The 25,955-nt window shown below is 39.6% G+C and overlaps 1 protein-coding gene across 6 annotated transcripts in view; it reads right to left on the reverse strand.

Annotated features, from left to right (window-relative positions):
- Window positions 1–25,955, reverse strand: part of nav3 (neuron navigator 3) — a 250,336-nt gene that overhangs the window by 34,035 nt on the left and 190,346 nt on the right. For 5 of the 6 annotated variants that reach the window (XM_047390367.1, XM_047390368.1, XM_047390372.1 and 2 more), the window contains 11 exons: window positions 19,791–19,914; window positions 18,653–18,959; window positions 16,982–17,708; window positions 14,210–14,635; window positions 13,572–13,613; window positions 8,595–8,752; window positions 7,183–7,380; window positions 6,959–7,011; window positions 6,353–6,376; window positions 3,801–3,824; window positions 3,553–3,630 (listed from right to left, as the gene is read on the reverse strand). In XM_047390367.1, coding sequence (XP_047246323.1) covers window positions 3,553–3,630; window positions 3,801–3,824; window positions 6,353–6,376; window positions 6,959–7,011; window positions 7,183–7,380; window positions 8,595–8,752; window positions 13,572–13,613; window positions 14,210–14,635; window positions 16,982–17,708; window positions 18,653–18,959; window positions 19,791–19,914 — 2,161 coding nt within the window. The remainder of the gene's footprint in view (window positions 1–3,552; window positions 3,631–3,800; window positions 3,825–6,352; window positions 6,377–6,958; window positions 7,012–7,182; window positions 7,381–8,594; window positions 8,753–13,571; window positions 13,614–14,209; window positions 14,636–16,981; window positions 17,709–18,652; window positions 18,960–19,790; window positions 19,915–25,955) is intronic. The other variant, XM_047390370.1, reaches the window with a different exon arrangement.

A 25,955-nucleotide genomic window follows, 5' to 3' on the forward strand; every position in this document is an offset into this window, starting at 1 on the left:
TCACATATTTTAGATTCATTGCACACTAACTGAAATATTTCAGGTCTTTTATTGTCTTAATACGGATGATTTTGGCATACAGCTCATGAAAACCCAAAATTCCTATCTCACAAAATTAGCATATCATTAAAAGGGTCTCTAAACGAGCTATGAACCTAATCATCTGAATCAACGAGTTAACTCTAAACATCTGCAAAAGATTCCTGAGGCCTTTAAAACTCCCAGCCTGGTTCATCACTCAAAACCCCAATCATGGGTAAGACTGCCGACCTGACTGCTGTCCAGAAGGCCACTATTGACACCCTCAAGCAAGTGGGTAAGACACAGAAAGAAATTTCTGAACGAATAGGCTGTTCCCAGAGTGCTGTATCAAGGCACCTCAGTGGGAAATCTGTGGGAAGGAAAAAGTGTGGCAGAAAACGCTGCACAACGAGAAGAGGTGACCGGACCCTGAGGAAGATTGTGGAGAAGGGCCGATTCCAGACCTTGGGGGACCTGCGGAAGCAGTGGACTGAGTCTGGAGTAGAAACATCCAGAGCCACCGTGCACAGGCGTGTGCAGGAAATGGGCTACAGGTGCCGCATTCCCCAGGTCAAGCCACTTTTGAACCAGAAACTGCGGCAGAAACACCTGACCTGGGCTACAGAGAAGCAGCACTGGACTGTTGCTCAGTGGTCCAAAGTACTTTTTTCGGATGAAAGCAAATTCTGCATGTCATTCGGAAATCAAGGTGCCAGAGTCTGGAGGAAGACTGGGGAGAAGGAAATGCCAAAATGCCAGAAGTCCAGTGTCAAGTACCCACAGTCAGTGATGGTCTGGGGTGCCGTGTCAGCTGCTGGTGTTGGTCCACTGTGTTTTATCAAGGGCAGGGTCAATGCAGCTAGCTATCAGGAGATTTTGGAGCACTTCATGTTTCCATCTGCTGAAAAGCTTTATGGAGATGAAGATTTCATTTTTCAGCACAACCTGGCACCTGCTCACAGTGCCAAAACCACTGGTAAATGGTTTACTGACCATGGTATCACTGTGCTCAATTGGCCTGCAAACTCTCCTGACCTGAACCCCATAGAGAATCTGTGGGATATTGTGAAGAGAACGTTGAGAGACTCAAGACCCAACACTCTGGATGAGCTAAAGGCCGCTATCGAAGCATCCTGGGCCTCCATAAGACCTCAGCAGTGCCACAGGCTGATTGCCTCCATGCCACGCCGCATTGAAGCAGTCATTTCTGCCAAAGGATTCCCGACCAAGTATTGAGTGCATAACTGTACATGATTATTTGAAGGTTGACGTTTTTTGTATTAAAAACACTTTTCTTTTATTGGTCGGATGAAATATGCTAATTTTGTGAGATAGGAATTTTGAGTTTTCATGAGCTGTATGCCAAAATCATCCGTATTAAGACAATAAAAGACCTGAAATATTTCAGTTAGTGTGCAATGAATCTAAAATATATGAATGTTAAATTTTCATCATGACATTATGGAAAATAATTAACTTTATCACAATATGCTAATATTTTGAGAAGGACCTGTACACTCCTGCAAAAAAGACCAGACACCTCTGTAAGAGACCCAGACAAATTTGAAAATAGCAAATTTTCCTTTTTTTTGTCACATTAAGATACATCACAGCTTGTGACTATAAACTGAATCTGTAAGTGAAGAAACATTTTTAAATTCTCTATATAAAAAATGTGTATGTATCTGTCTGTCCACATGACACCAAACCAATCAGCAAGCTTTTGGCACAATCGTGGATGGATATTCATTCTAAAACTCATTGTATTAGAATTGCTAAAGCTTAATTAAACTGGATGGTGTCTTCACACAGATCCAGCTTTTAGGAACATGTTCAAAAGGGTTCAGGTTGGGGAATTCAATACCTGCTTTTGCCATTTAAAATGCTGCTTCGATGTATGTTGGGACCATTCGACTTTGAAAGACCCATCTGTGCTTAAGTTTTAAATGGATTTTGGATAAAGTGCACTGGGAATTAAAAAGACCTTGACCATGATGCTACCACCGCCATATTTGATGGCTTCTAGTCTAAAGTCTCACATTGACTCCAAATATTCTTCGTATCATTGTGGCCAAACTGCTCGACCTTTGTCTCTCTGACTAGAAAACCTTTCACCAGAAGTCGTTTGGCTTATTCAAGTGGGCAGCTGGAGGTTGCACTTGAGCTGTAAAGTGTTGATTTTGCATCAGGGGGTTCTTTCTTAGCCGACAGCCTCTCAGTCCATGTTGAAGTAAAACTTGGGGTTCACTGTGGACAGGGACACTGCTGTTCCTAAATTTTGTAGCTTCTACTGTAGTTCATGTCCGGCTTCCTTATCTTTATAATCAATTTCCTTTCATCTGAGGTTGGCAGATTGAGACAGATTATTGAAAGTTGAACAAAATTTAGTGTGATTTTTTGGGGTTTCCCAGCTGGACATAGATCCAAACACAATCCAATGGTTTATCTAGCAGACTAACATTAAACCTCTGGAACAACCTCAAACTCAACATTATTAAAAATTTGTGGACTACACCTAAAAGCCAGATCTTTGCCCAGAAACCAACCAATATAAATTAGCTGCAATACTTCTGGCAAGTAGAGTGACCAATATATTCAGCCAGAATAATGCCAGAAAGTTGGTGATGCCTACAAAACGTGTGGTCAAGGTAAATCTTGCTAATGGACCAGTTATGAAGGAAAGTTTATGTATATATTTGAGCTTGTATGTAAAATTTTGACCCAAACTTGTGCAGCCAATTCTTACTATTCATCGGTCTTCCATAGAAAAAGAACTTCTAAAATGTCAAACAGTAACAGAAAGACTGTTGCTCGAAAATTTTTGAATATTTCAATTACTACTTTCTACTAAAAATGGCAAACAACTGTGGTAAAAAGGTTTTACATGAAATCAAATGGTACAAAATGTATTTATTAATACAGTTAAAGGTTCTGCAAAACACTCCTAAATGTGTTCTTTTATATCTTTCAAGTTTCTCTACTGTTTAGTTTCCAGCATTGATTTTGCAGTATTTTATGGTCAAAGTGGAATGCAGAGGAGACAAAGCAGAGGCAAATGCAGAGGAGACAAAATGCAGAGGAGACAAAGTCTGCTTCCACACTTGAACAGGCACCTGGCGGAGGAGGAGGAGAGGCACATTCTGATGCTGCAGTTCAGCAGAAAGACTTTGTTGGGGGTTCGGAGATCTTTTTAAGCCATTGTTTCACCTCAAAACTAATGCTCTCTGCTCCATTTTCTCACTCAGTTATTTATATGTGAGTGTTTGTACTTGCACCGAAGAGAAGAGAATCCCATTTTTGCAGAAAACCTCATTGGGTGAGACAAAAGCAAAGAGACAATCTGCACAGCAGGATCAAACCAACAACAATATAATAAAACAGTCACAAAACACACATATGATGGCTAAAAGCAGAAAGCAAGACCAGATTTCTATTGCTTCCACAGTTGAGACAAGCTGTTCTCTCTAACAGGAGGTTATTATGGAAATGAGCCGTCTGTTTAACGGCATCCTTTGAAAGAAACAAACTCACGTTGGCAGACAGCTGAGACGTGAGGGTTGCCACCTTCTCCTGAGAGGCATCCAGCTCCCGGCGCAGCTTTCTGATTTGCTGGTTTTAAACAGGAGAGCAGAGGTGAATGTGTGTTGTGTAAATAGACTTTAAAACTTTCTATACTCATGCTGATTAACATCAATGAGGGAAGAAAAGTGCAGTTACATAGTAAAGTGTGTCAAAAATATTGAAGTCAAGTGTAAAAACAAAAAGTGAGGGGGGATTACCGTGGAATTTTGGACAGTTTGGCCCTTGATTGAAAAGAAAAGAGTCAAAATTAACACTATGTTGCATGCTTACATCAAACAGAGCTGGAGTGGCCAGAGAGACACCACCTAATAAACCACACCCAAAAGTAAACAATGAGAGGCAAAGCAAGGGAAGCATGGATTAAAGACCTGGTTCAATGGTACCTGCAAATACCTGAGAATATTTAAAAAAATGATCACATACAGTTCGAACCAGATATTTACATACACTTCATAAAAAGACACTTTTTATTCTCAATGTCTAACACGAAACACGACTTAATCTTTCATGTTTTAGTTCAATTAGGATTACCTGAATTCTTTCTATTGGCTGAATGCCAGAAGAACAAAAAATAATTTATTTTTTTCTTTAAAGTCAGAAGTTTCTATATATTTCCCTAAGAATTTGCTTTTAAACTGTATGACTTGGGTCAAATATTTGGGTATCCTTCCACAAGCCTCTCACAATAACTTACTGGAATTTGGACCCATTCCTCTTGACATAACATGTTTTACTGAGTCAGGTTTGTAGGCCACCTTGCTCACACACACCTTTTTAGATTTATTGAAACAACATCCATCCATCCAGTTTCTATACCTGCTTCTTCCCTACACGGTCAAAGGGGAGCTAGTCTCCAGCAGTCTACGGGCAAGAGGCAGGGTACACCATGGACAGGTCACCAGTCCATCGCAGGGCAACACAGAAACACACAGGACAAACAACCATGCACACACGAGAAACCAATTAACCTAATCAGAGTCGAACCCAGGACCTTCTTGCTGCAAGGAACAGTGCTAACCACTGCAGTCCTCCCTTAAAACACTTTGTGACAAATGTGGCTTTATGATTATGTTCATTGTCCACTTGGAAGACCCATTTGTGCTCAACCTTTAACTTCCTGGCTGATGTTTTGAGATGTTGCTTCAACATTTTCACATGAATGTTCTTTCTTCATGTTTCTATTTTGGAAGTGCACCAGTCTCACCTGCAGCAAACACCCCCACAACATGATGCAACCACCCTCTATTTAACAATTGGTGTTCTCAGGCTTGGTAGCTTCTCACTTACACTCTGTAATGATGGTAATTGAGGCCAAACACTTCAAGGTTAGCTAATCAGAAAAGAGGCATGTATGGCAAACACTTTGATGTCTTTGTCTCCAAGTAAATTTGCCGATTTAGCCAGCATCTTCACAAGTCTTTTGCTTTTTTTTTTGACAGGTGTGGGTTGGTATCCTCACATTTTGCACCAAATCACGCACATCTCTGGGACACAGAACCAATTTCCTTCTGGAACTGTATGGTGGCTGGCCATTCCCACGCTGTTTGTACTCACATATACTTGTTTGAACAGATGAACATGACACCTTCAGGCATCCAGGTACTCAAGGATGAACCAAACTTCTGGGGGATTACAATTTTCCTTCTGATATCTTGATATCCTGAATTCTTTAGATTTTTCATGATGTCATACACAGAAGCAATGTGTTTGAGGTGTTGCCTTAAAAGGCATCCATCTTTGTTTCTTTCATTAACTCAAATGTTATAAAGTCAGAAATCAACTGGGCTTTCCCAAATTGTTGAAGGGCATAGTAATCTTAGTGTATGTAAACGTCTGAATCTAAAAAGATTAGAAGCAAAAATTCTCAAAGTAAAATGTAAAAAAATCTCTTTCCTGTTATTCTGGCAAACAGAAATAGCTTTGGTATCCTAACTGACCTAAACAGCAAATAGTCAGTCTGATTTCATATCAGAGTGACAAAAATAAATTAAATGGTTATATGTATCTTTAAACAGTTTATAAATCAATGTAAATATCTGGTTGCAACTGTAAGAGAACAATTTAAGATTTCTCAGAAAACTATTAGTTCCTGTAATACAAGTGCTCCGGGTTTGTTTTAGTCAAGATCTTCCATCGGAAATGTCGTCCACGGTAATATATAATAGTAATCCGACTCAACAAAATTTATCAGAAATTTTTCCTTGCTTCCTTGTTTCAACACATTACAGTGGTTTACAAAAGTAGAAGTACCCCTTGAATTTTTTCACATACCCATACATTTTGGTTGGCTTGGATAACTTTTTTTTGCCTTTTTCCTTTAATAAATGAAATCATCTAAAAACAGCTTTTCATATTTGTTCGGGTTTAGACTTATATTAACCTGAAACATTTCAATGTGACAAAAAACATAAGACATATGTAGGTTGTTAAAGACTTTTTTTTACGCCACTCTACTCCGCTGTGGTCCTTTTGAATCAGAAGTTGGACCTCAGCCGTGGGATTGGTGTCACACTGAATTTTTCTGCTTGAGCCTGAAACTTATCAGGATTTACTGACTGTTGTGCTCAGTGACTAGGCTGACTATGATTAGAAATCCAAGCCAACAACAGTTTTCCTACCAGAAGTTGCCCAAAGGTGAAATGGAGTTTTCCAATTGTTCTTAACTTCTGATGACAAATGCAATGCAGCACAAGTGACTGTAAGCGAAGCATGCAAACAGAGAAATGTTTGTGCTGTTCCTTAGTCTTACCTCAGAGTGGGCTTTTTCCTCAGTCTGTAAGAGAGAAGAAAACTTCAGTTAGAAGCACTTCTTTGCCTCTCAAAGACGTATTCCATTCTTAATGTGACAAATTAGAACAAACGTCAGAAAACCTATTAAATGGCAAGCATGCAAGGTAACTATACAATCTACAATCTCATTTAAATTAAAAAGCACTATCATTGACACTGAGAATGATAAAATCAAGCAGACATGTGAATTTTGTTTATGAAACAAAAAAAGTTTTACCAGTGCATAAACATCAGCAAAAATAGAAGACTTTGCAATTTTAAAGCTGCAGTAATGAGGCAGAAGAGTATGATAGTCAGTTCTGCTTGCAAAAACTAATCCGCAGCCTCCCTGATTGTTACGACTGAGGCTAACAGTATTCTAGTCTTATCTACCAAGGCTACTTTCGCTCCTTGCAGCTCTAGAAATTTCCAATATAACTTTAATAAAAACAGACGAACTTGACAGAGAGATACGCTGTTAGCTGAATTTCATTTCACTTTTAAAAAAGCAAAACATTACTGGCATCAAATTTTATTTTATCACAGTGTTTTATGAGATTTCCCAAAGTTCCCATGAGTGACTCACCGCAGAGTAAAGTGATGATGTGCTGGAGACCAGAGACAAGGATGAGCCATGTACTGTGGAACACAGATACAGTGTAGATAATTCAAACGATTACACTCAAAACCTGAGAAGTCTGTTAGTTTTATGACCTTTTCTTGGATGTACGAGGTATTTTCAACACTTCACTGATTGCTACCTTGACTTCTAAAAGGTTCATAGGAGAGAAATTCGTAAGCATATCTTACCTTCATCAGTGCTGTCTCTGAAGGAACCTGAGCGACTGATGGCCCGCGGTCGATCCTCCAGGGAGGTTGCACTGCCGCCTAGTGGGTGACCCTCTCCATACAGGTCAAAGGAGTCCTGAGCAGGGATGCTGTTGGAGCGGCTCATGCTGCTGTTGTTCCCTGGTGGCAGGTTATACTGGTTGATGTTGGTTGGGCTCACTGCACAGAAATTAGATGCAGACAATGTAGCAATGTTAGCCACAATATTAGAGGCTTGAAGATTCTGTAGAAGAAAGTTCATTTTTAGTTCTAGGGTTATTAGGGTGTTTTTTACTCATTTTTTGGTCTCTGCCATGACGTTATTCTTCTCTCTGACAGCATCTGTTACCATTAGATGCACGTCACTAATTATGTGAATTAGGCAATGACGTAATTTAGTGACTTCCACCCCACTTTAAGGGCAGCCTATAGCTACTTCCTTTATTGTGGAGTTGGCCACTTTAGGGCTGGGTGACAAAACTCAGTTAAACGAGCATCAAGGAATCATTTCTTAAAAATGTCTGTGGCTGCAATTTGGTGACGCTTTAACAGAGAAACAAACTGACAGATAACACATGAATAATTTTTTAAGCACTGTTGGAACACTTTGACTGGCTAACTGTGAGCGGCTAATAATGGCAAAGGTGGTATCTACTTCTAAAGAGCAAAACATAGTAAGGCGTACTTGACCCCGCGGACTAACGGGTGGACTCAAAGCAGATGTCTACCAGACCTGTCTGCGCAAAGCTCAATTTTTACGGCCGCAAACACAGTTTCACACAATAAACTGTTCGGTGGGAAAAAAGTCTCCACATCACACTGTTTTATATATGACACAGCTCCAGGCAGCCGGTCGTAGGTGCGCATAGCGTTACTGCCATTCTCCGGTGACGCCATGGCAAAAACAGTGGAAATTGTAGAAAGTTGTCACAAAAAATGCAAGAAATTGGTACGCTCAACTATGAAACCTCAAAGATCCATGGACAGTGCGTGCGGAGTCCGCGCCGCTCACAGTAAGCTTGACTATGTTTTGCCCATAAGCTGAACTAAAGACCTTTTCAGTTTTTAAGTGAATCTGGACTGCATTTCATTGGATGATTCAAGACCGAATATGGATCTTTTTAAAGTAGAGTTTGAAATTTATGAAACCTTCATTTCATTAGTGAAAACTCAAAATACAGTATTTTTCAATGTTTTTCAGTATTAAAATTAGTTATGAAAACAAAACTGGGACTCTAGGTCGACGAATGATACTGCTAAAATATCTCATATCTTGTGATCTGGATATATCGAAATACCCCTATTCTTCTTATCATACACCTATAATCAATTTAACTGACAATATAGAGGTATTTTTTAGTAGAAGATATAACTAGGTATTTTTAAACACTAACAAAGGTTGGAGTAGTGGTATTTTCCAGTGGTGATGCAAGAAGCTCCTGGAGGAGAAAGTGGGGACTGGCTGCCGGTGTCCTGAAGGCCTCCTGTCGAATGCGATCTCAGCCACTCCTTTCCTTCTTTATGGGATGTCTGCCGAGAAGATGGTGGGTACCTGGAAGCCAAAAGGTCACTGAGAACTTAATTCAAAAAGAGATTTTTAGGCTTAAGCAGGTAATTTTGGCAGCAGTAAAGCTACATAGTGGATGCATAAGAGCATATGGTAAAAAACATGCAGCAATATGACTCAGATCTATGTATGCAACCATCTACATGTCTGTCAGGAACATGCAAAAAAAATCAGATAGTTGAAATCTTCCTTACAGTCAGCAGATGTGTAAGAAATGTTAAGAAACATACATATAATTCAAAACCGATACAAAGATTAAATTATGGGTCCATAATGGCAAAAGAGATTCTTGATTCTTGATATAACTGTAGTCTTAATATTCTCAGTAGGAAAACAAATTCACATAGACGGCATAATGGGGCATTGTTTTACAGCATGCCAGCTGGATATTTAAGTTGGGACACACGAAAAACCTTCATGTTGCTAGATGTTAGATGTTTGGTACCAGCCTGTATGTCAAACCTACTTACTTGTTTTAAATGTTAATCCCCAACCACATAACCAGTATGAAGAAAACAAAACAAGTGTAACTATAGCTGCCTGTAGCATTCAAACAGTCCCTCGCTAAAATTTAGGCTGAGCCATAACCACAACAAATAACCTATGTGCAGATGTCCACACATTGTCCTGAGCATTCATTACTGATGATAATGCTAATCTGAAAGTAAGTACACTGCTGGATCATGTGCAGTTCACGTTTTAAATGTGCACTTTAACCAAACAACAACATCAACAGACAATTTTTGGTTGGAAAATAACTATTTCTCTTCTGGACTTTCTTTATTGTTGGACAAAGAAATAATATTGTTTCTGTCCACTGAGGTAAACGTATAAAAACTGTAGAAAACCAGAGTTTAAAAACCGAGGTAAGGACCAAAGCGTGACTTCAGAACCAAGCTAAGGAACAATCCATGACAATAAACTGACGGTTTGACATTGAGGTAAGGACCAATGAGTGATATTGAACAAGGACTTTAAAACTGTACAAAAGGACAAACCCGCATTTCAAAATTGAGGTAAGAACAAAGTCAGGACCTAGAGACCGAGGCAAGAACCAAACCATGACACTGAATAGGGGCTTAAAAATTGAGAAAAGGACTGAGGCGAGACTATAAGATCGAGGTTGGGACCATCCATGATACTGACCTGGGACTTTAAAACTGAGGTAAGGAACAAACCATGGCTTTCATAACTGTATACAAGATTACTAAAAAAATCTTCAGATTTGCATCACTTAGGCTTTCTCAAAGATGACCATGAAAAACATTGCTACAAAGCCAATCAGATAGGTGTGAGACAAGGGGCATTAGGTTTAGTTTTTGGAGAGCAAATCTGTTGTGTTGGCAAAACATTTGCTACATCACTTCATCCTTCCATCTATCCTTCTTTCCATTCATCCCGTCTCGGGTTCGAGACCTGGCCCATTGACCTCTGCTGCATGTCTTTCCTGACTTTCTCTCCCTGTTTCCTGTCAGCTCACTTTCAAAAAATGAGAAAAAATAAAGCCCACTAGTGGTGCAAAAAGACAATAAAAAATAAATCTATTTACAGGAATAGTGACAGCAGTTGTCCAAGCTTTTATGTGCTAATGAACAAAAACACACACACACTCACACACACACATCCGTGTTTTACTATCTTTATGAGGACTTTTCGGTTGACTTCCATTCATTTTCCTTGATTTTTAGTGCCTAACCCTGACCCTAACACTAACCCTAACCAGTTAATAACTCACCCTAACCCTAACAATAACTCAATTCATACCCTAGTCCTAAATCTAACCCCTGTCCCAAGAACGGAATTTGAAAAAGTGAGGACCAGGAAAATGTCCTCACTTTGCGATAAAAATACGAAAAATGGTTCTCACTCAGCAACAAGTACAAGAACACACACACACAAACACACACACACACACACACACACACACACGCACACACACACACACGCACACACACACATGCAAACACACAACACCATTAAACATTTCTCTCTCCATCTCCAACTCAACAGAAAGCCTCCTTATCTCACACATGACGATCCCATATTTAATCCTCTGGGAATGATAATTGAGTTTGCAGTCATTCTTTCTCAGCAGCATTTGTACGCTTGTCACATCTGACCCTTCCCTTTTATCATTGCCCTGTACATCCTTTTCTATTGAACCGGCAATGGGTGTGTAACACTAAACTCGCTGGTGTGACATTGCATTATTTGTCCTTAAAATTTATAAGACTGAAGTATTCAAGCTTTTTCAGTCTCCCAACATAATGCAAACAAAAATGTTCAGTGTGCTTGATTCCAGAATATGAGTGTAGCAGGAAGCTGTTAATCCAAGATTCTTTAACCAAAAACCAAAAGCTGGGGTAAATAAGAGCCTTCTATTGCTTTCTAAAATGCGAACAGCGAAAAATCACCACTGTGTGTGCTAAGCAGAATATCAAACAGGCAGAAAAAGATGCATGACAGCTCTAAGAGACGCATTTCAGGCTCTAATGGAGCAAATGCACCAAAGGCAGTCTAAATAACCAAATAGTTTGAAACTGGTAACTAGGCTATTTACCTGCTCTGAAAGATTACCTTAAAATTGAGCATAGAGGCAGTTTCAAAAAGCTACAAATGTGAGTCATTTTTGGTATCAGGTAATTTTAAAAAAGTCAAAATTTCTGCCACAGCAAAAAACCACAAAATAAATGCATTTTCTTTTTTCTAATAGCATATTCAGATAATTTTTAAAATACTTTTACTATGAGTACATTTATTAAATTGGGGGAACAAAATCCCACATTAGTGTATTTTGTTTTATTATAAAATCAAAGGTACACTTATTGGTACCCTCACAATTAATTTAAAATAAATTTAACCGAAGCATTTTTTTCTACATTTTTAGATGAATAAAAACCTTAGATTAGATTTCTGTTTCTTTCAGCTACATCTCAAAATTGGAAAGACAAAAGAACATACCCTTAATGTAAAGCAGGTATGTGTTGATCTTCATAATATGGAAAATAGTATAATGAAAATAGCTACTCACATAGTCTTGTTTACATCAGCCATCTAAGCAATAATGTAAGCTTAAAGCAACTGGGATGATTATGAACAATGCTGGACAAGGGCCTAAATTTAAATGTACAATTTTTGTAACCACCCACAGTAAGTAGGATGGTAGAAATCCACCTAAACCCGAGCAGCTGTTTGGGATCCATGCTAGAAAAATAGCTTTATCTGTCTTCCAATCACAAACATAAACATGTGGAGTTTGCTAATCTCTACTAAGAGTTTTACAAGATACCATGAGCTTTGTTCAGATGAAACCAAGATTGAACTTTTTAGCAAAAAGCATACTGGGGTGAGTTTGGCAGCCCACAAATGATGAATATGTGGGGAAAACCCTTCATTCTAATGTACAGTATCACAGATCCCACTGTGATGCTGTGAGGCTGTTTCTCTGCCAAAGGCACTTTCAACTAAATAATAATCCCAAACATATGAGCAAATCAACACAGAAATGGTTCATCACAGACACATCACAATCTTCTTCTATCTAATTGGAAACTTACAATGTATATTCAACCTATAGGGTGAGCTGAAGGGAAGAGCGCATAACAAAGGACCCAGGACTGTGGACAAACTAGAGAGATTGTGACATAAGAGGAAAGGTCAAAGAACCTTCTCTGTTGTGAAATGTTATAGGAGAGGATTACCGCCATGAAAACATTTACTGCATAGCTATAAAAAAAAAGATGTTTCCCTACATCTAAACAACTTGTAATCGTGGTTAAAAAAGGAGTCCACAAAAACAGTCTACTGATGTCTCAACTACTGTCTAAATCTGGATGAATTGTTGTTGCGGTTGATCTACCCAAGCCTGATTTTTATTGTCTGTTTAGCCTAAATCAATTTTCAACCAGTTTTTCCATGCTAAATGAAGACAACAACTGATCAAACTTACATAGCCATAAAAATATCAGAAGGAAGTGTACTTTGGAGTGGAAATTGAAGCTCTGAATCCCAAGAAGCAAGTGTGGCTTTCATCCTGGCTATGGAGCAGTGGACCAAATATTTATCCGCACGGAGTTACTGAGGGGTTCATGGGAGTTTGATTGCTGGACTACATGGGTTTTGCGGATCTGGAAAAAAACGTACTTTCCCAAAGCATTTTGCAAGGGATGCTGCAGAAGTACGTTACGGAATTCTTGGAGTCTGCCTGGGCTGTGCATTGTCCCCGATCCTTGGAAACAATCTCAAGGCATAGTTGTGGAGAGGAGGGTGTCTGCTTTGGGAACCTCAGGGTCTTATCTTTACTTTTTGCAGATATTTTAGCAACGACATCCAGTGCTCACAGGAGCAGCTGAAGTGACTGGCTCCTCTAAGTCTAAAGCCATAGTTCTCAAACAGAAAAAGGGGGCTGATCTCTCCAGGCTAAAGTCAGTGTCTTCTGAATTAGGGTGATGTAAATGGATTGGGTGCCAGTAAGTGGGCTGCTGATTATTTGATAAAAAAATAGTTGGATTTTTTTCGCCTGTAAATTAATAAAAATTATTTTAATGTAATACAACATGAATTTAAATAAAGGATTTTTTCACATCTTCACTAGGAGGCCCAATACATTTAGTGGGTGCTGTGTATTTAATGCAAATGTCCTAAATCACGTAGTCCTGCATTCTTTAAATCTTCAAGCACATATTAGGAATACCTGCTTCGGACCACAGCATGAATAACATACAATAACATACAAACATGCACCGGTGATCCATGCAAGTGCAAAAGGTCAACAGATAAAACTAGGGATGCAGATGTGCTGTACCTCAGTCCCTTTTTAGGGAGCGTGTTTCTGTCAAGGGGCATGCTGTTGAAACAGAGGACAGGCCAATCAGATGAACACTGAAATCATTTGTTTTCCGTGACAAACGAAAAAGATGCTGAATGTTCACAGAGACTTACAAACGGAAAGAACATCAAGACATTATGCATCCATGTAGAACTACAAAGCTAAAAACACATAATGGTGTTTAAGTTGATTGTTTCATTTTTGAGACATACAGCTGGACCACTGAGGGAATATAAATGTGTGCTGTGAAAATATATACTGCGATGCCCTGCATGCACAGTGTGTGGACAAAACAATGAATACACTGATACAGACTTATGAGTATGTCTGAAATGATCTGAATTTATTGGGATTTTCTTTCTGCCATGGTTTTGAAACAAGGTGTGATTGATTATTGTTACTTTTGCAAAATCAAAACCAGTGCAGAAATCTTTACTGTGTTCTGGATGAGTTTATGTTTTGTTGTTGTCACTAGCATTACTAATTAGAGTAATTGTCTAAGCTTTTTTGCATTTTGTTGATAGATCCTAAGGTAGGAGGGCTACACTTATTGTCTCAGTTGTCAAATGAAACAATGAATACAATTCTTCCTAATCGTATTCTCTCTTACTCACCCCTCAGACAGGGTGAACTTGATACTGCCGGTTCGCATAACCTTAGGCCCGTGATGGCAATGCGGCATGTCAATGGACTCAGAGCTGGTGTGCAGACTGGTCATACTCTGGCAGCTTAGTGTGTCCTTGCTGCCGGCTGACGAGCTACAGGCAGGCCAGGGGCGAGCATTGGAGGGCAAGGAAAGGCCAGAGGCTGGGCTGGAAGCCAGGGAGTCAGTGCACAGGTCGGGGGTTTTACCGTACAGCGGGCTGCTGCCGCCGCTCAGGCCACCAGCGCTTCCCAGGCTCCCCGTGCCAGAAGAAGGCGAGTCCAGGCTGGCCTGTCTCGCCAGCGTGCCGTGGGGGCTACCCAGTATTGACGGGCACTTGCCAGAGTCGGGCGTGCCCGGAGAGCTTGCCTTGCTGCTGGCTTTGGTGCCAAATAATCTGGGGGGTAGAGAGGTGGGTGCAGTCATTTAGAAGTGCTCAGAGGACAAGTGACGAGCGATTGCAAGTTCCATACTAGAATATAAAGGACTGGTATACTTTGGGTTGAAAAGTAGAACTACACTAAGGACACCTGAAGTACCTTGCAAAATAATTCTTTTTTTTTTTACATTTGTCTCAGTGAAGCTACAAAATTCGATGTATTTTATTGAAATTTAATGCTATAGATCAACACAAAGTAGTGCATAGTTATGAAGTGGAAGGAAAAAGTTTATAATCTTAAAAGTGTGTTGTTCATTTTCTGGTCCCCTGCATCAATACTTTTTACTGCAAGTCTTATTGGGTATGTCTCTACCAGGTTTGCACATCTACTGGTACAGAAACGGCTCAAGCTTATCTGTGAACATCAATTTTCAAGTCTTGCCACAAATTCTCAATTGGATTTAGTTTGGGGCTTTGACAGGACAATTTTAACATATAAATATACTTTGACCTAAAGCATTAATTGTAGCTCTGGCTTGTTTAAGGACATTGTCCTACTGAAAATTGAACCTCTGTCCCAGTCCTAGGTCTTTTACAACCTCCTTATATTTTTTCTAGGATTGTCCTGTACTTAGTTACATCCCCTAATCCATCAGTTTTGTCCAACTTCCCTTTCCTTGCTAAAACATAGCATCCCCACAGCATGATGCTACCACCACCGTGTTCCCATGTTTAGAGCGATGTTCAGGGTGATTTTTTTGCCACAAATAGCATTTTGCATGCAAGTTAAAAATTCTTAATTTTGGTCTCATTGACCAGAGCACCTTTTTCCACATGTTTGACATGTCCCGTACATGGCTGGTGGCACAGGAATTTGTAAGCCTTTCTTTAAAAAAAAAACTTTTGTCTTGCCACTCTTGCATAAAAAACTGATTTGTGGAGCACACACATAATAGTAGTCCTGCATCGTCTCTGGAGCTACCATGGACCTTTTGGCTGTTTGTCTGATAAATGCTCTCCTAACCTGGCTTTTCAATTTAGGTGTACAGACATGTTTTAGTACTTTGTGCAGTAGAGCCCTACTCTTTCCATTTTCAGAGGATGGAGGAACCGTTCCCCTGTAAGATGTTATAAGCTTGGAATAAGGTTTAATAACCCAAACTTGCTTTAAACTTCTCCACATACTTATCATTGATCTTTCTGCTATGTTCCTTGGTCCCTATGATGCTGTTTGTTCATGGTTCTCTGCGGCCCTCATAAAACTGATTTATACTGAGATTACATTATGCATAAACTAGGTGACCCCTCAAAGCAACTGATCGCTGTGGATTTTATTTAGGGGTATCAGAGTAAATAAAAGTTAAATATAAATGCAAGCAACGCCTTATAATCTTCTATTTGTAAAGGAAAAGGGACTGAAAACCATGTATTGTTGCAATTCACTACCTTGTGTTGATCTATGACATAAACTCCAACATGTTCTACAAAATATAGAAAAGCTCATGGGGTGTGAATACTTATGCAAGGCACTGGATATGTAACAAATCAAAGCAGCTTCTATAACATCTCCACACTGATAAGACACTTCCAAACACATTCCTCCCCTGCTGCAATTTGGGCAATTTAAACCATATGACTTTGAATAATCTGCTAGGACTTAGAATCCTGCTACATTCTTGCATCTGTTCATGTCTGTTGTTGCAAGATTTACCAAAAAATACATAAAGATAACTCTGTTGAGGAAAAAGAAGCTTGAAGACATGCTGGCATGATAGGATCATGTAGGTCAGAGGTTTCCAGACACGTCTGCTAAACTACAGCTTGAAAACAAAGACTGCGTGTAGAGAGACGTCCTGCTAACTTACTTTGATCTCTGACCTAGACTTCATCATAAGCAGTTGCTTATTGTCTACACTAGGGAGCGGTCTATGTAACAACACCCTTAGATGTGCATTCAGTCCCTTATTCTATACTTACATAGGATTTATTGGGTGGTTTATATTCATTCTGTGCGCAGATAAAAAATGAGAAATGTCAGAATGTTTAAACCACGGTGGAGCAGTTCCATTATGGCTCTTTTTGCTCAGAGTGTTGGGAACAGCCTGGTTCAGGAAAGAAACTGCTGAGCACCACATTTATCACTGAATTAAAACCACATTGAAGATCTGAGATTAATGTTCTAAAAGCATCTGATGAACTTTTGAAGAGACTGGAGCCTCTTCCTAAATATTTGCTGAACAGTAAAAGCTAAAAAAAAGTAACTAAAAAAAACAATGCGGTGAAATGGCTGATTCACGTAGAACCCAACAACAAGACAAGGGACCAAGACAAATGAGAGCAAGGCGGATGTATTCTGTGTCTGACCTGCGGAAGGTAGGAGAAGAAATGTCTGGGTATTTTGATCCTGGCTGCCTGAGGCCTGACTGGCCTGCTGAATTGGAGGGGGTGCTGGATTTTGGAGAGGTAGACAGGCCTGCTGCTGGGTCTTGGTCTGGCACCCCTACTTTCTCTTTATCCGTCTGGTTCACGGTGATGGGACTGGAGTGTTCTGAGCCCACCTTTCCATCCCTTCGTTTGGCACCCGTCTGTGTTGCTGCCCCGCTTGCTGACTTGCCGCTGACATTTGATTCGATGCTGCTGGAGCTGGAGCGGTTTCCGCAGCGCCCTGCTGCTGCCCCGCTGGAGGATTTGGCGGGTCTGGGGAGGGAGCGGTACTGCAGGGTGACTTTGGAGCCGCTGCAGTTGAGGAGAATCCCGTCATCCTGGGGCTGCGAGCCATCTAGGCTGGTTTTACGCACACCACTGATGCTCGTACCTTTGCCGAGGGCAGCTGAAGATTTGGGAGCTTTGCCCAGGGTGGCTGAGCCACTGGTGAGGGCGGCACCACTAGAGGTAATTAGAGTACCAGCAGGACCAGGGATCTTCTTGTATCCAAATGAACTGGTGGCAGGTGGGCGAGCAATACCAGAGGGAGGTTTCTTGCCTTCATCCCCACTACTTCTCCCAGCATCTGACGGTGAGCGCTGTATCCCAGCGGAGCTTTTGGAAGGCACCTTGCCCTTTTCTGAGGCTTTAGCATCATCTGTTTTACCTGCCAAACAGACAAATGAAAACTTCAGATTTAACATCCTGTCATGTTTTTATCATCATGGCAAAATGTAGAGTTTTTTCACATGACGTTTAATGGATTTTATTGAAATTTATTGGAAATAGATCAACACAATAGGTATGAGATTCTACCAGTTTACCAAGTTTCTACCAGTTTTGCACATCAAAAAACTACAGTTTTTGAATATTCATCTTGGCAAAGTAGCTCAACCTCAGTCTGGTAGGCAGAGATCATCTGTGAACATCAGTTTTTTCTTTCCACACATTATCAATGGAAATTAAGTCTAAACTTGATCATTATATCATACTATGACCTAAACCATTTGATTGTAGCTCTCTGCGTATATTTAGGGTCATTCTCCTGCTGGAAGGTGAACCTCCATTATAGTCTCAAGTCTTTTGCAGCTTCTAACAGGATTTCTTCCTGGATTGCCCAGTATTTAACTCCAATCTTCCTATTAATTCTGTTCAGCTTCCCTGTTCCTGCTGAATGAAAGCCTTCCCACAGCATGATGCCGCCAACATCAGTTTCACTGAAGGAATAGTTTGTTGAGAGTGTTCACTATAAAGTGAACTCTTTAGGGCTTTTCTTAAGGCCAGATTTGTAGTGTACAAATGATAGTTATCCAGTCAACAGATTCTTCCAACTGAGCAGTAAAGTGAAGTGGGCTGCATATAGAATATTTATTTATTTATTTTGAAAACCATTTATTCTTTCCCCAATGATGTGCAACTCTGTCTTATCACATACAATTCAGATAAAATACACTGAGGTTTGTGGTTGTACTGCGAGTAACTGTAAAACAGTTCAAGGGTTGTAATACTTGTGTAAGCAGCCAACAACTAAACATTAACTGTTGTAATTATTAATAGCATTTTTCATGTTTGAACTTTGTTTATTAATGCAGTCTAGGTTGCATCTCCCACCTGGTGTTTTGAGTGCTGCAGAGGTCCCCTTGGTCCTGGGTGGTGTAATTCCCACCTGGGCCGTCATGCCCCTCCTCCATGAGCCTGTCTGGGACATCTGGGCAAGCCCGGCTGCCTTCTGGCCAGTATCCTCATACTGACCCTGGGTTTGGGGGGTACAGGCAGATGAGGAAGGCTTCCAGCGGGAGGGGCTACCGTTAGGGTCCATGCTCACGTCCAGCTCCTCCACTTTTTTCAGGTCTTCAGCTCCGACCCAACTGATGCTCACCTCCGGCTCAGCATGCTTGGACCTGCTCCCTTTCTGGGACTGTGAATGGAGGGGGGGTTTCGGGGATTAAACACAGCACTGATTAGTTGATGTTTCTGTGAGATAACACAACTGTAATAGACGTTCTCTCTGCAGCATGTAGAAAATCCATCTAAAGATCATGTTTTATTGGAAGATTTATTTAAATGAGCTTACAGTTTTCATGAACAACAAGACAAATCAACAACCTGGTTATTTTTGAAATAACTGTTAAGCACATTCAAACACACACTGAGTCATTAGAAGGATAGGCGAGCGGCCGCTAAAGCAGCAGGGCGTGTGTGTGAAGTCGCAGTTATCTTTGGAATCTCCAATGTACCGATCCCCGACTTTTGGGACGCTTACAAACACCCCCGCACAAACACACAGAACAGTAACAAGCAGCCCGTACCTTAACAGATGATCAGTCTCCCTAGCAACGCCAGAGTCTCTTAAGAGCCCAGTCTGTTGAGTATTTCATGAGAAGCCAAGGATACTTGGCAGAATAAAGCAAAGGTCCTCTGAGGAGAGCTGAGTGCTGCTCTTATAGCTCCCACCGTCAGCTGTAATTTCAGAACTGACGCAATGGTTGGCATTTGTTTTAGGCCAAAACAAAGATGTTAGATGAGGCAGTTTACTTATTTTTTGCATGAACACATAAACATATCCAGAGTCTTCCCAAAGCATTTATACCTCCTGAACCTTTTCAGTTTTGTGAAAAAGTTCACATTTTTAAAATACTTTTAAAGGTTACTTAAAACATCTATCCACGTCACTGTCTTTCTTTCAAACATCTTCCCAATACAGAAGCATTGTAGTGATGCCATTAAGGACCCATCTCGTGCACCCAACCTGTGCTCCTTTGCTTTTGCGGGACGAGCTTGTGGCGGAGTACGCTGGTGTGTTCAGATCATCAGTGCTGAAGTTGTCCAACGTGTCGCTGAGGCCACTGCTCACTGAGCTGCTGTCATCCCAGCTACAGGAGGACAAGAAGAAATGAAGAGAAGAAACAGATTGAGTAGGCTGTAATATTCACTAAGGCACAGTCTTTTCTCTTTGAGTTGAACAGCAGAAATGCCTGACTCACTTCACACATCAGTGAACTATGCTTTACGGGCATCCAGCATGCAAGCCATCTGCTTCCACCATATCTTTATAATAACTAAACTGTACTTGAATACAGTGAAGATGTGTAGAAAGTCCATAATGTCACATGAAACAGCTGAGCTCCTGCTTTGTAGGGTTACAAAAGGCACTTTGACTCATCATTTGTGCCTAAGTAGATTCATATTATTGTTGTTATGATTTATTTCATCTGAAAGGCAAACAGACAAAGGCTCCTATATGAGGAGCAGATGGATCAAACAAGCGGATTATTACTACGCTGCTTAATTTCTGTTCTTAAAACTCATACAATATTGTTCTTTAAACTTCAACCAGATTTTCTGTCATCAGATACAATAAACAAGCTCAGTGGAAAGTTCCCTGGGTTCTCTGTGCCCATTTTGTCCTTGCTCACACACACTTCTACACACATGGAGTGACAAACAGCACCGCTAAGACATGCACAAGACAGAGTCTTTGCAGAAATAACTTGGTTTCCATGCCAACCTGTCAAGTCTCATCTGCATCTGGCTTTGCCTTTGTGCTCCTGCTTGTGATTGTAAGAGACCCTTCCATAATATGCATGATAAATCTGGTCCAACACTTGTAGCTCAATCTAAAGCTAAAAAGGATCCAAACTAAAAAGAAACAGTTATTTGGCAATAATTTAAAAAGTGATGGCCACTGTATTTTCAATGTTCTATGTCACATCCTAGAGAGTTGGTTCATAAATCTGGCCCTCAGGACCAACTGTCTGGCATGTTTTAGGCGTTTTTCTGCTCCCACACACCTGACTTAAATAAATGGGTGATTAATGGGCTTCTGCAGCACTTGATGGCTGAGCAGGTAATGCAAATATTTACATCTGGTGTGCTGGAGCAAAGATAACATGGAGGGCAGTGGGCCCTGAGGACCAGGACTGAAAACCAGGGGTCTACAACCTGTGGCCCCTGAGCAACAAGTGGCTCTTTCGGCCTTCTACAATGGCTCTTTAAAAATTTGCCAAAATGATAAAAAAAAATAACCAACTAATGTTTTCAAACAAATATTTAATAACAAATGCAGGTTTGAGCAGTTTTTCAATTTTTTTATGGAATAATTGCATGGAATTTCCACAACAGAATGACACTAAAAGTACAAGTAACATTTTTACCAGTTTTTTTTCTTTGCTTTAGGTTGAAACTATCTGCATTTTTTACATAATCTTCAATATTAACATCTCATATAAGAAAATGTATTAATCTTCTTTTTGAAAATGTTTGATTTTTGTCTTTATTATAAACCTAAAAACAGAAATAAGTTAGAAGTTTATCAAAAGTTATCAGTTGTCTTGTCCCCAAGTTAAGCAACAGGTATCCACAAACAACACTTAATGATATATGAACCAGACACCTGCAGACACCTAGCAACCTAGATGTCCACTGGTGCAGTGCAGAATTGTTTTTTACCAACTAACAGGCAGCATTTATCTTTGTGGCATTAATTTAACCTCAGGCATTTGTTTTAGTTAGTTTACTTTGGTAGTACTTAAAAACTATACATTTTTATTAATCTTTTTTCGCAAGAAACAACCATTTGTACAGCCCAACATAAATAGTTTCAGTTCTTTGTGCTACTTTGTTATTTTTCCATCCAAACCTGTCCTTCTACAGTCTCATTTTCCTCCATTTCAAAGCCATTATTGAAAAAGCATTTTAGAGATGAAAAATCCCATTTTCAGTCGGAGGTTTCTCGTTATGAATCTCCAGCTTTTAAAGAGCTATTTACCATGCTAATAATGCAGTGTTATGCTTTATGGGTGGGGTGCAACATACTTAAATAAGCATTAAGGTATTTGTTTTTTGCAGCACTTACTGGGTGTCCAGTCAAACAAGAATCATTGAAATATACCCAGCTGACTTTTTTTCAAACCATTTCCTTGTGACAGCTTGTAAAACTGCATGTCTTTATAGGCAGATGACTGCTTTAAATACTCTAGTGTTTATAATAGTGTCCGGTTTGCATTAGCAGTTAATGTTGTGTAGATGTTTCTTTTCTTGCAGTGACACCACTCCTACATTCTGATTTAAAGCTTAGATCAGAAACGTCAGTAGTGACAGGGGAGCGTCGGAGCACTCTGCTGCATCATCTGAGACGCTCCCTCCTGTGCGTGTCAACAAGGGAAGCCGAGTCAGTTTTAATGCTGTAAAGAAAGAGACTCAGCTGTCCTCTAAAAGACAAGTGTTCTGCAGATGCACACAACACCACTCTGTATGCATCATGTAGTGTAAAACATTGGCCTAGAATGCTAAAAAGTTCTAAATTCACAGAGCAAAATTCTTTTTCATACATACAATTCATCTGGGATCAAAGATACAGATGTTTTTATGAACACAGATTGCTTCAGAAGCCTAAATGCAGACATGTATCATTTCAACTTCTATTATACAGGAACAGATTAACTTTTTCACATAAAACCACTAATTTTCCATCTATTTGATGCAAATTGCTCTAGATCTTTTTAAGGGCTGCACATTCATTTGGGTACCACAAAAAGGGGAATGGTGAAAGAGTGCTGACAAGATGGGCAGCTCTGATGTCTATTATCATATTATGTGATGCAGATGCAGAGGCAGATGGCTGTGTAGAAGCTCAATGACTTCCAATTCCTGTCTAAACATTAGAATATTCTCCCTGCCAGCTGAAGCTAGCTCTTTCATCCAACTGTGGCCTCTGTAATGAAATGAATTAGTTTGAAATGTAGAAGAGATGATTAAAGCAGCTTCTGTGCAAGTTTTTGCCTAATTAACACACTAAGTTAAACTGAACGGTATCTGCACACAAAGAAGAGCTCCCTTAGCTTATTTGATCAAGATCCTTTTTAAAATACTGTAACAAAATTAAACTGATACAAAAAATGGATCAAGGCCAGATTTCCTTAAAGGAAATGGAATTGGTTAACAGATCAATGAAACTAGGGGTAGGAACTAGGAATAGAGAAGCTTCTATTGTCACGGCATAGCAAGGTGTTAAAAAGCATGTAGTTTTAAAACCACCATATTTTATGTCTACCATTTCTATTGTTTAAAGTCCTTTTAATTAACCAAACTGACGCGAGTTTTCTTTGGCAGTTTAGGTGTACAGACATGTTTTAGTACTTTGAGCAGTAGAGCCCTACTCTTTCCATTTTCTGAGGATGGAGGAACCGTTGCCCTGTAAGATGTTATAAGCATCTCACCCCCCCTTCTGTGTATGTGTAAAGCTGGTCAACCAGCTGACAAGTTTGGCAGTAAGGAAATATGTCCTGTGAAACTAAAGGAGAACCACCCATCACTCATATTAAGATAAAACTATGTTAAACCAAGGTTGGTAAGAAATGAAAGGCATGTCTGTAAAGCAGATGGCTGCAGGCTGGTTACCTGAGCAGACAGCTTAACTATTTAACCAGCTAATATCAGTATGTTATACTTGTGTTATTCTATAATGGCAAAATATGTATTCTGTGCAGACACAGGATAAAGCATTTGTGAAGCAAAAATATTAGCTGTTAAATTGATATTTTTGCTTTAGTCTTGTGGTGCTTATTGAACACCTTGTGGCACATTTAGCCATTTTCTAAGCGTTTTGTCCTACCACATTTCCAGATCTGGCTCTTCACTGTTGCTCTAGATAACCAGAAGACATGAAACCTTTTTACACTACTAATTTAAAAGCAAACTGGGGTCTTCCAGTAACTCCCTCTCATAATGTTTTAGTAATTGTTGCATTGCTTTGGTGTGGAGGGATTTGACTGACAGCATGCATTGGTCTTTGATATGTATATTGTGATGGTTTGGGATGAGTACAATTACCACTATATACCATCTAGCTATAATTTTGACCAAGTGAACCAGATTGAAAGCTGCTGATACAGTTGTATTATGTGTACTGTGGTTGCCTGTGGAGAACAGCATGGATAATGTAATTATAAAGAGCTGTTGAAAAGTTGCTATACTGTCACCTATCTTGCCATGTAAATTGGCATTTAAAAAAAAACAATACTACACTAACATCCATAGTGTGGACACAGTGATCTGCTGCATCATAACCAGTTACGTTATACCTCTGTGATGTCATCGTGTTTCTCTCTTTTTTCATATCAAAGGATTGACTGACCATCTGGGAATTAGATTTCAGTTTTAGTGCTATGCATGCCGCCAAGTGGTCAGATAATTATTAGCAAAATTAGCCAATTTGTTAATCTCCTATGGCATCATATCCTCCTACAAAAACGGCAGATATGCAATTGTGCGACGACGATGTAAGAACAATGAGTTTTTGTAGTTTGCGCTGATTTACCAGATGAATTATGTGTATTGAGCCAAAGGAAAATATAATTTCACATATTTAGTGCTCTTGCTCCAGTGGTGTTGCTCTGCAGGAAATAGATTACTGTGTTTTGTGTTGTGTAAATTTTAAAGAGAAAATCTTTACTGTATACTAAATAAGCCCAGTTTTCTCTGATTAAAGGTGGATTAAACAAACAAAAAGTGTTGCTCTATAAAAAGACCATCCTAACTGTATCAGTGTAAATATTTCATCAAGCTGCCTCCCAGGATCAGCAGTGATTTCTCTTTCAGAAACGTGGCTAACCAAGCTCCTCCTCTGAGACTTGCACGCTTTCACGTAATCACATCTCCTATAGGGGGAGGGGGGATGTTCAAAAAATGGCTCACACAAACTCAGTAACCCTACAGCAGTGGCAGGCAATTCGGACATTTGTGTCATAACTTCCTAAATTAACCATGAATGCAGAATGTTCATGCATAAATCACTCAAGATGACATTTTATATTTCATAATCCAGGAAGGGAAATGTGTAAATGTTGCTGAACAAGTAATCTTATCAATGAGTTTCATTCGAAATTACTCAGTAAACGACACACACTCGCGTTGTCTTAAACTGTTATAAGGTACCTTCCTTTAAGTCTGTAAGAGGTCTGGTAGAGAACTGTATTCATAAATAATGGTTGATATTATTGCAACATTACAATAAATGCTTCTCTTTCACGTCAAAAGCTGTTTCAGTCTGTAACGCAACATGTGCAAAGAACCCAAAGAATGCTTCATGGCAAGTGTTTGAAAGTGAAAAAAAAAAACAGCTCCCTGAAAGAAAACCTATGTTTTTTTCTTTTATTGCATTCTTTTGCTATTGGTTTTAACCAGCTGCATCACTGGTATGAATAGGTTAATGTGGTCCTGCTCAGCAATGCGGGAAAATGCTCATGCAATATTTAATGAACTCTTTCAACAGTTCTAAAAAAGAAATGATATTAGCACAGTGAAGAAAGGATATATGAATTTCCTTGTAGCAAAGTGATAAATAAATCTCTAATGACAGGATCAACAAATAGCTACAGTACCTGGGGAAATAGAAATAAAGAGCATTAAGTGAAAAATGGTGAAAAAAAACAGCACTTCTTTAAACTTTACTTATTATATGTGTGAAGTTTAGCAAATGTATTCACTCTATCCAACCAACTAACAAAACAGCCAATGATCCAAGCAACCATCTTCCAGTGATCCAACTTAACAACCAGCATGCTGACCAAAAAAGCCTCCAATGACCAACCAACAAATAACCCATCCGTCCGTCCGTCCATCTCTCCCTCCCTCTCCTAAAGCTGACCTGACACTGGCTATTTATTTTTATAGATAGCCAGTGGAGTATATAGTCCAGTGGAGTATAAACATACTAGTACGTACTAGTATTTTTATACTCCAAGTATAAACTGCACGTACTGATGCTGTCTGTGATGACATCACCACATCCACAATGAAGCCTTTTCAAACATCAATTTTAGGTCAGTCTAAAGTAAATCATACATGCTGGTAAGTGAAGCTTTATGTATTGTAATTAAATTGCTTGTAGCTTATTTTCACATTTTTATGTACA

This window comes from Girardinichthys multiradiatus, chromosome 17 (assembly GCF_021462225.1).
Source record: "Girardinichthys multiradiatus isolate DD_20200921_A chromosome 17, DD_fGirMul_XY1, whole genome shotgun sequence".
In the NCBI taxonomy this organism is placed as follows: Eukaryota; Metazoa; Chordata; class Actinopteri; order Cyprinodontiformes; family Goodeidae; genus Girardinichthys; species Girardinichthys multiradiatus.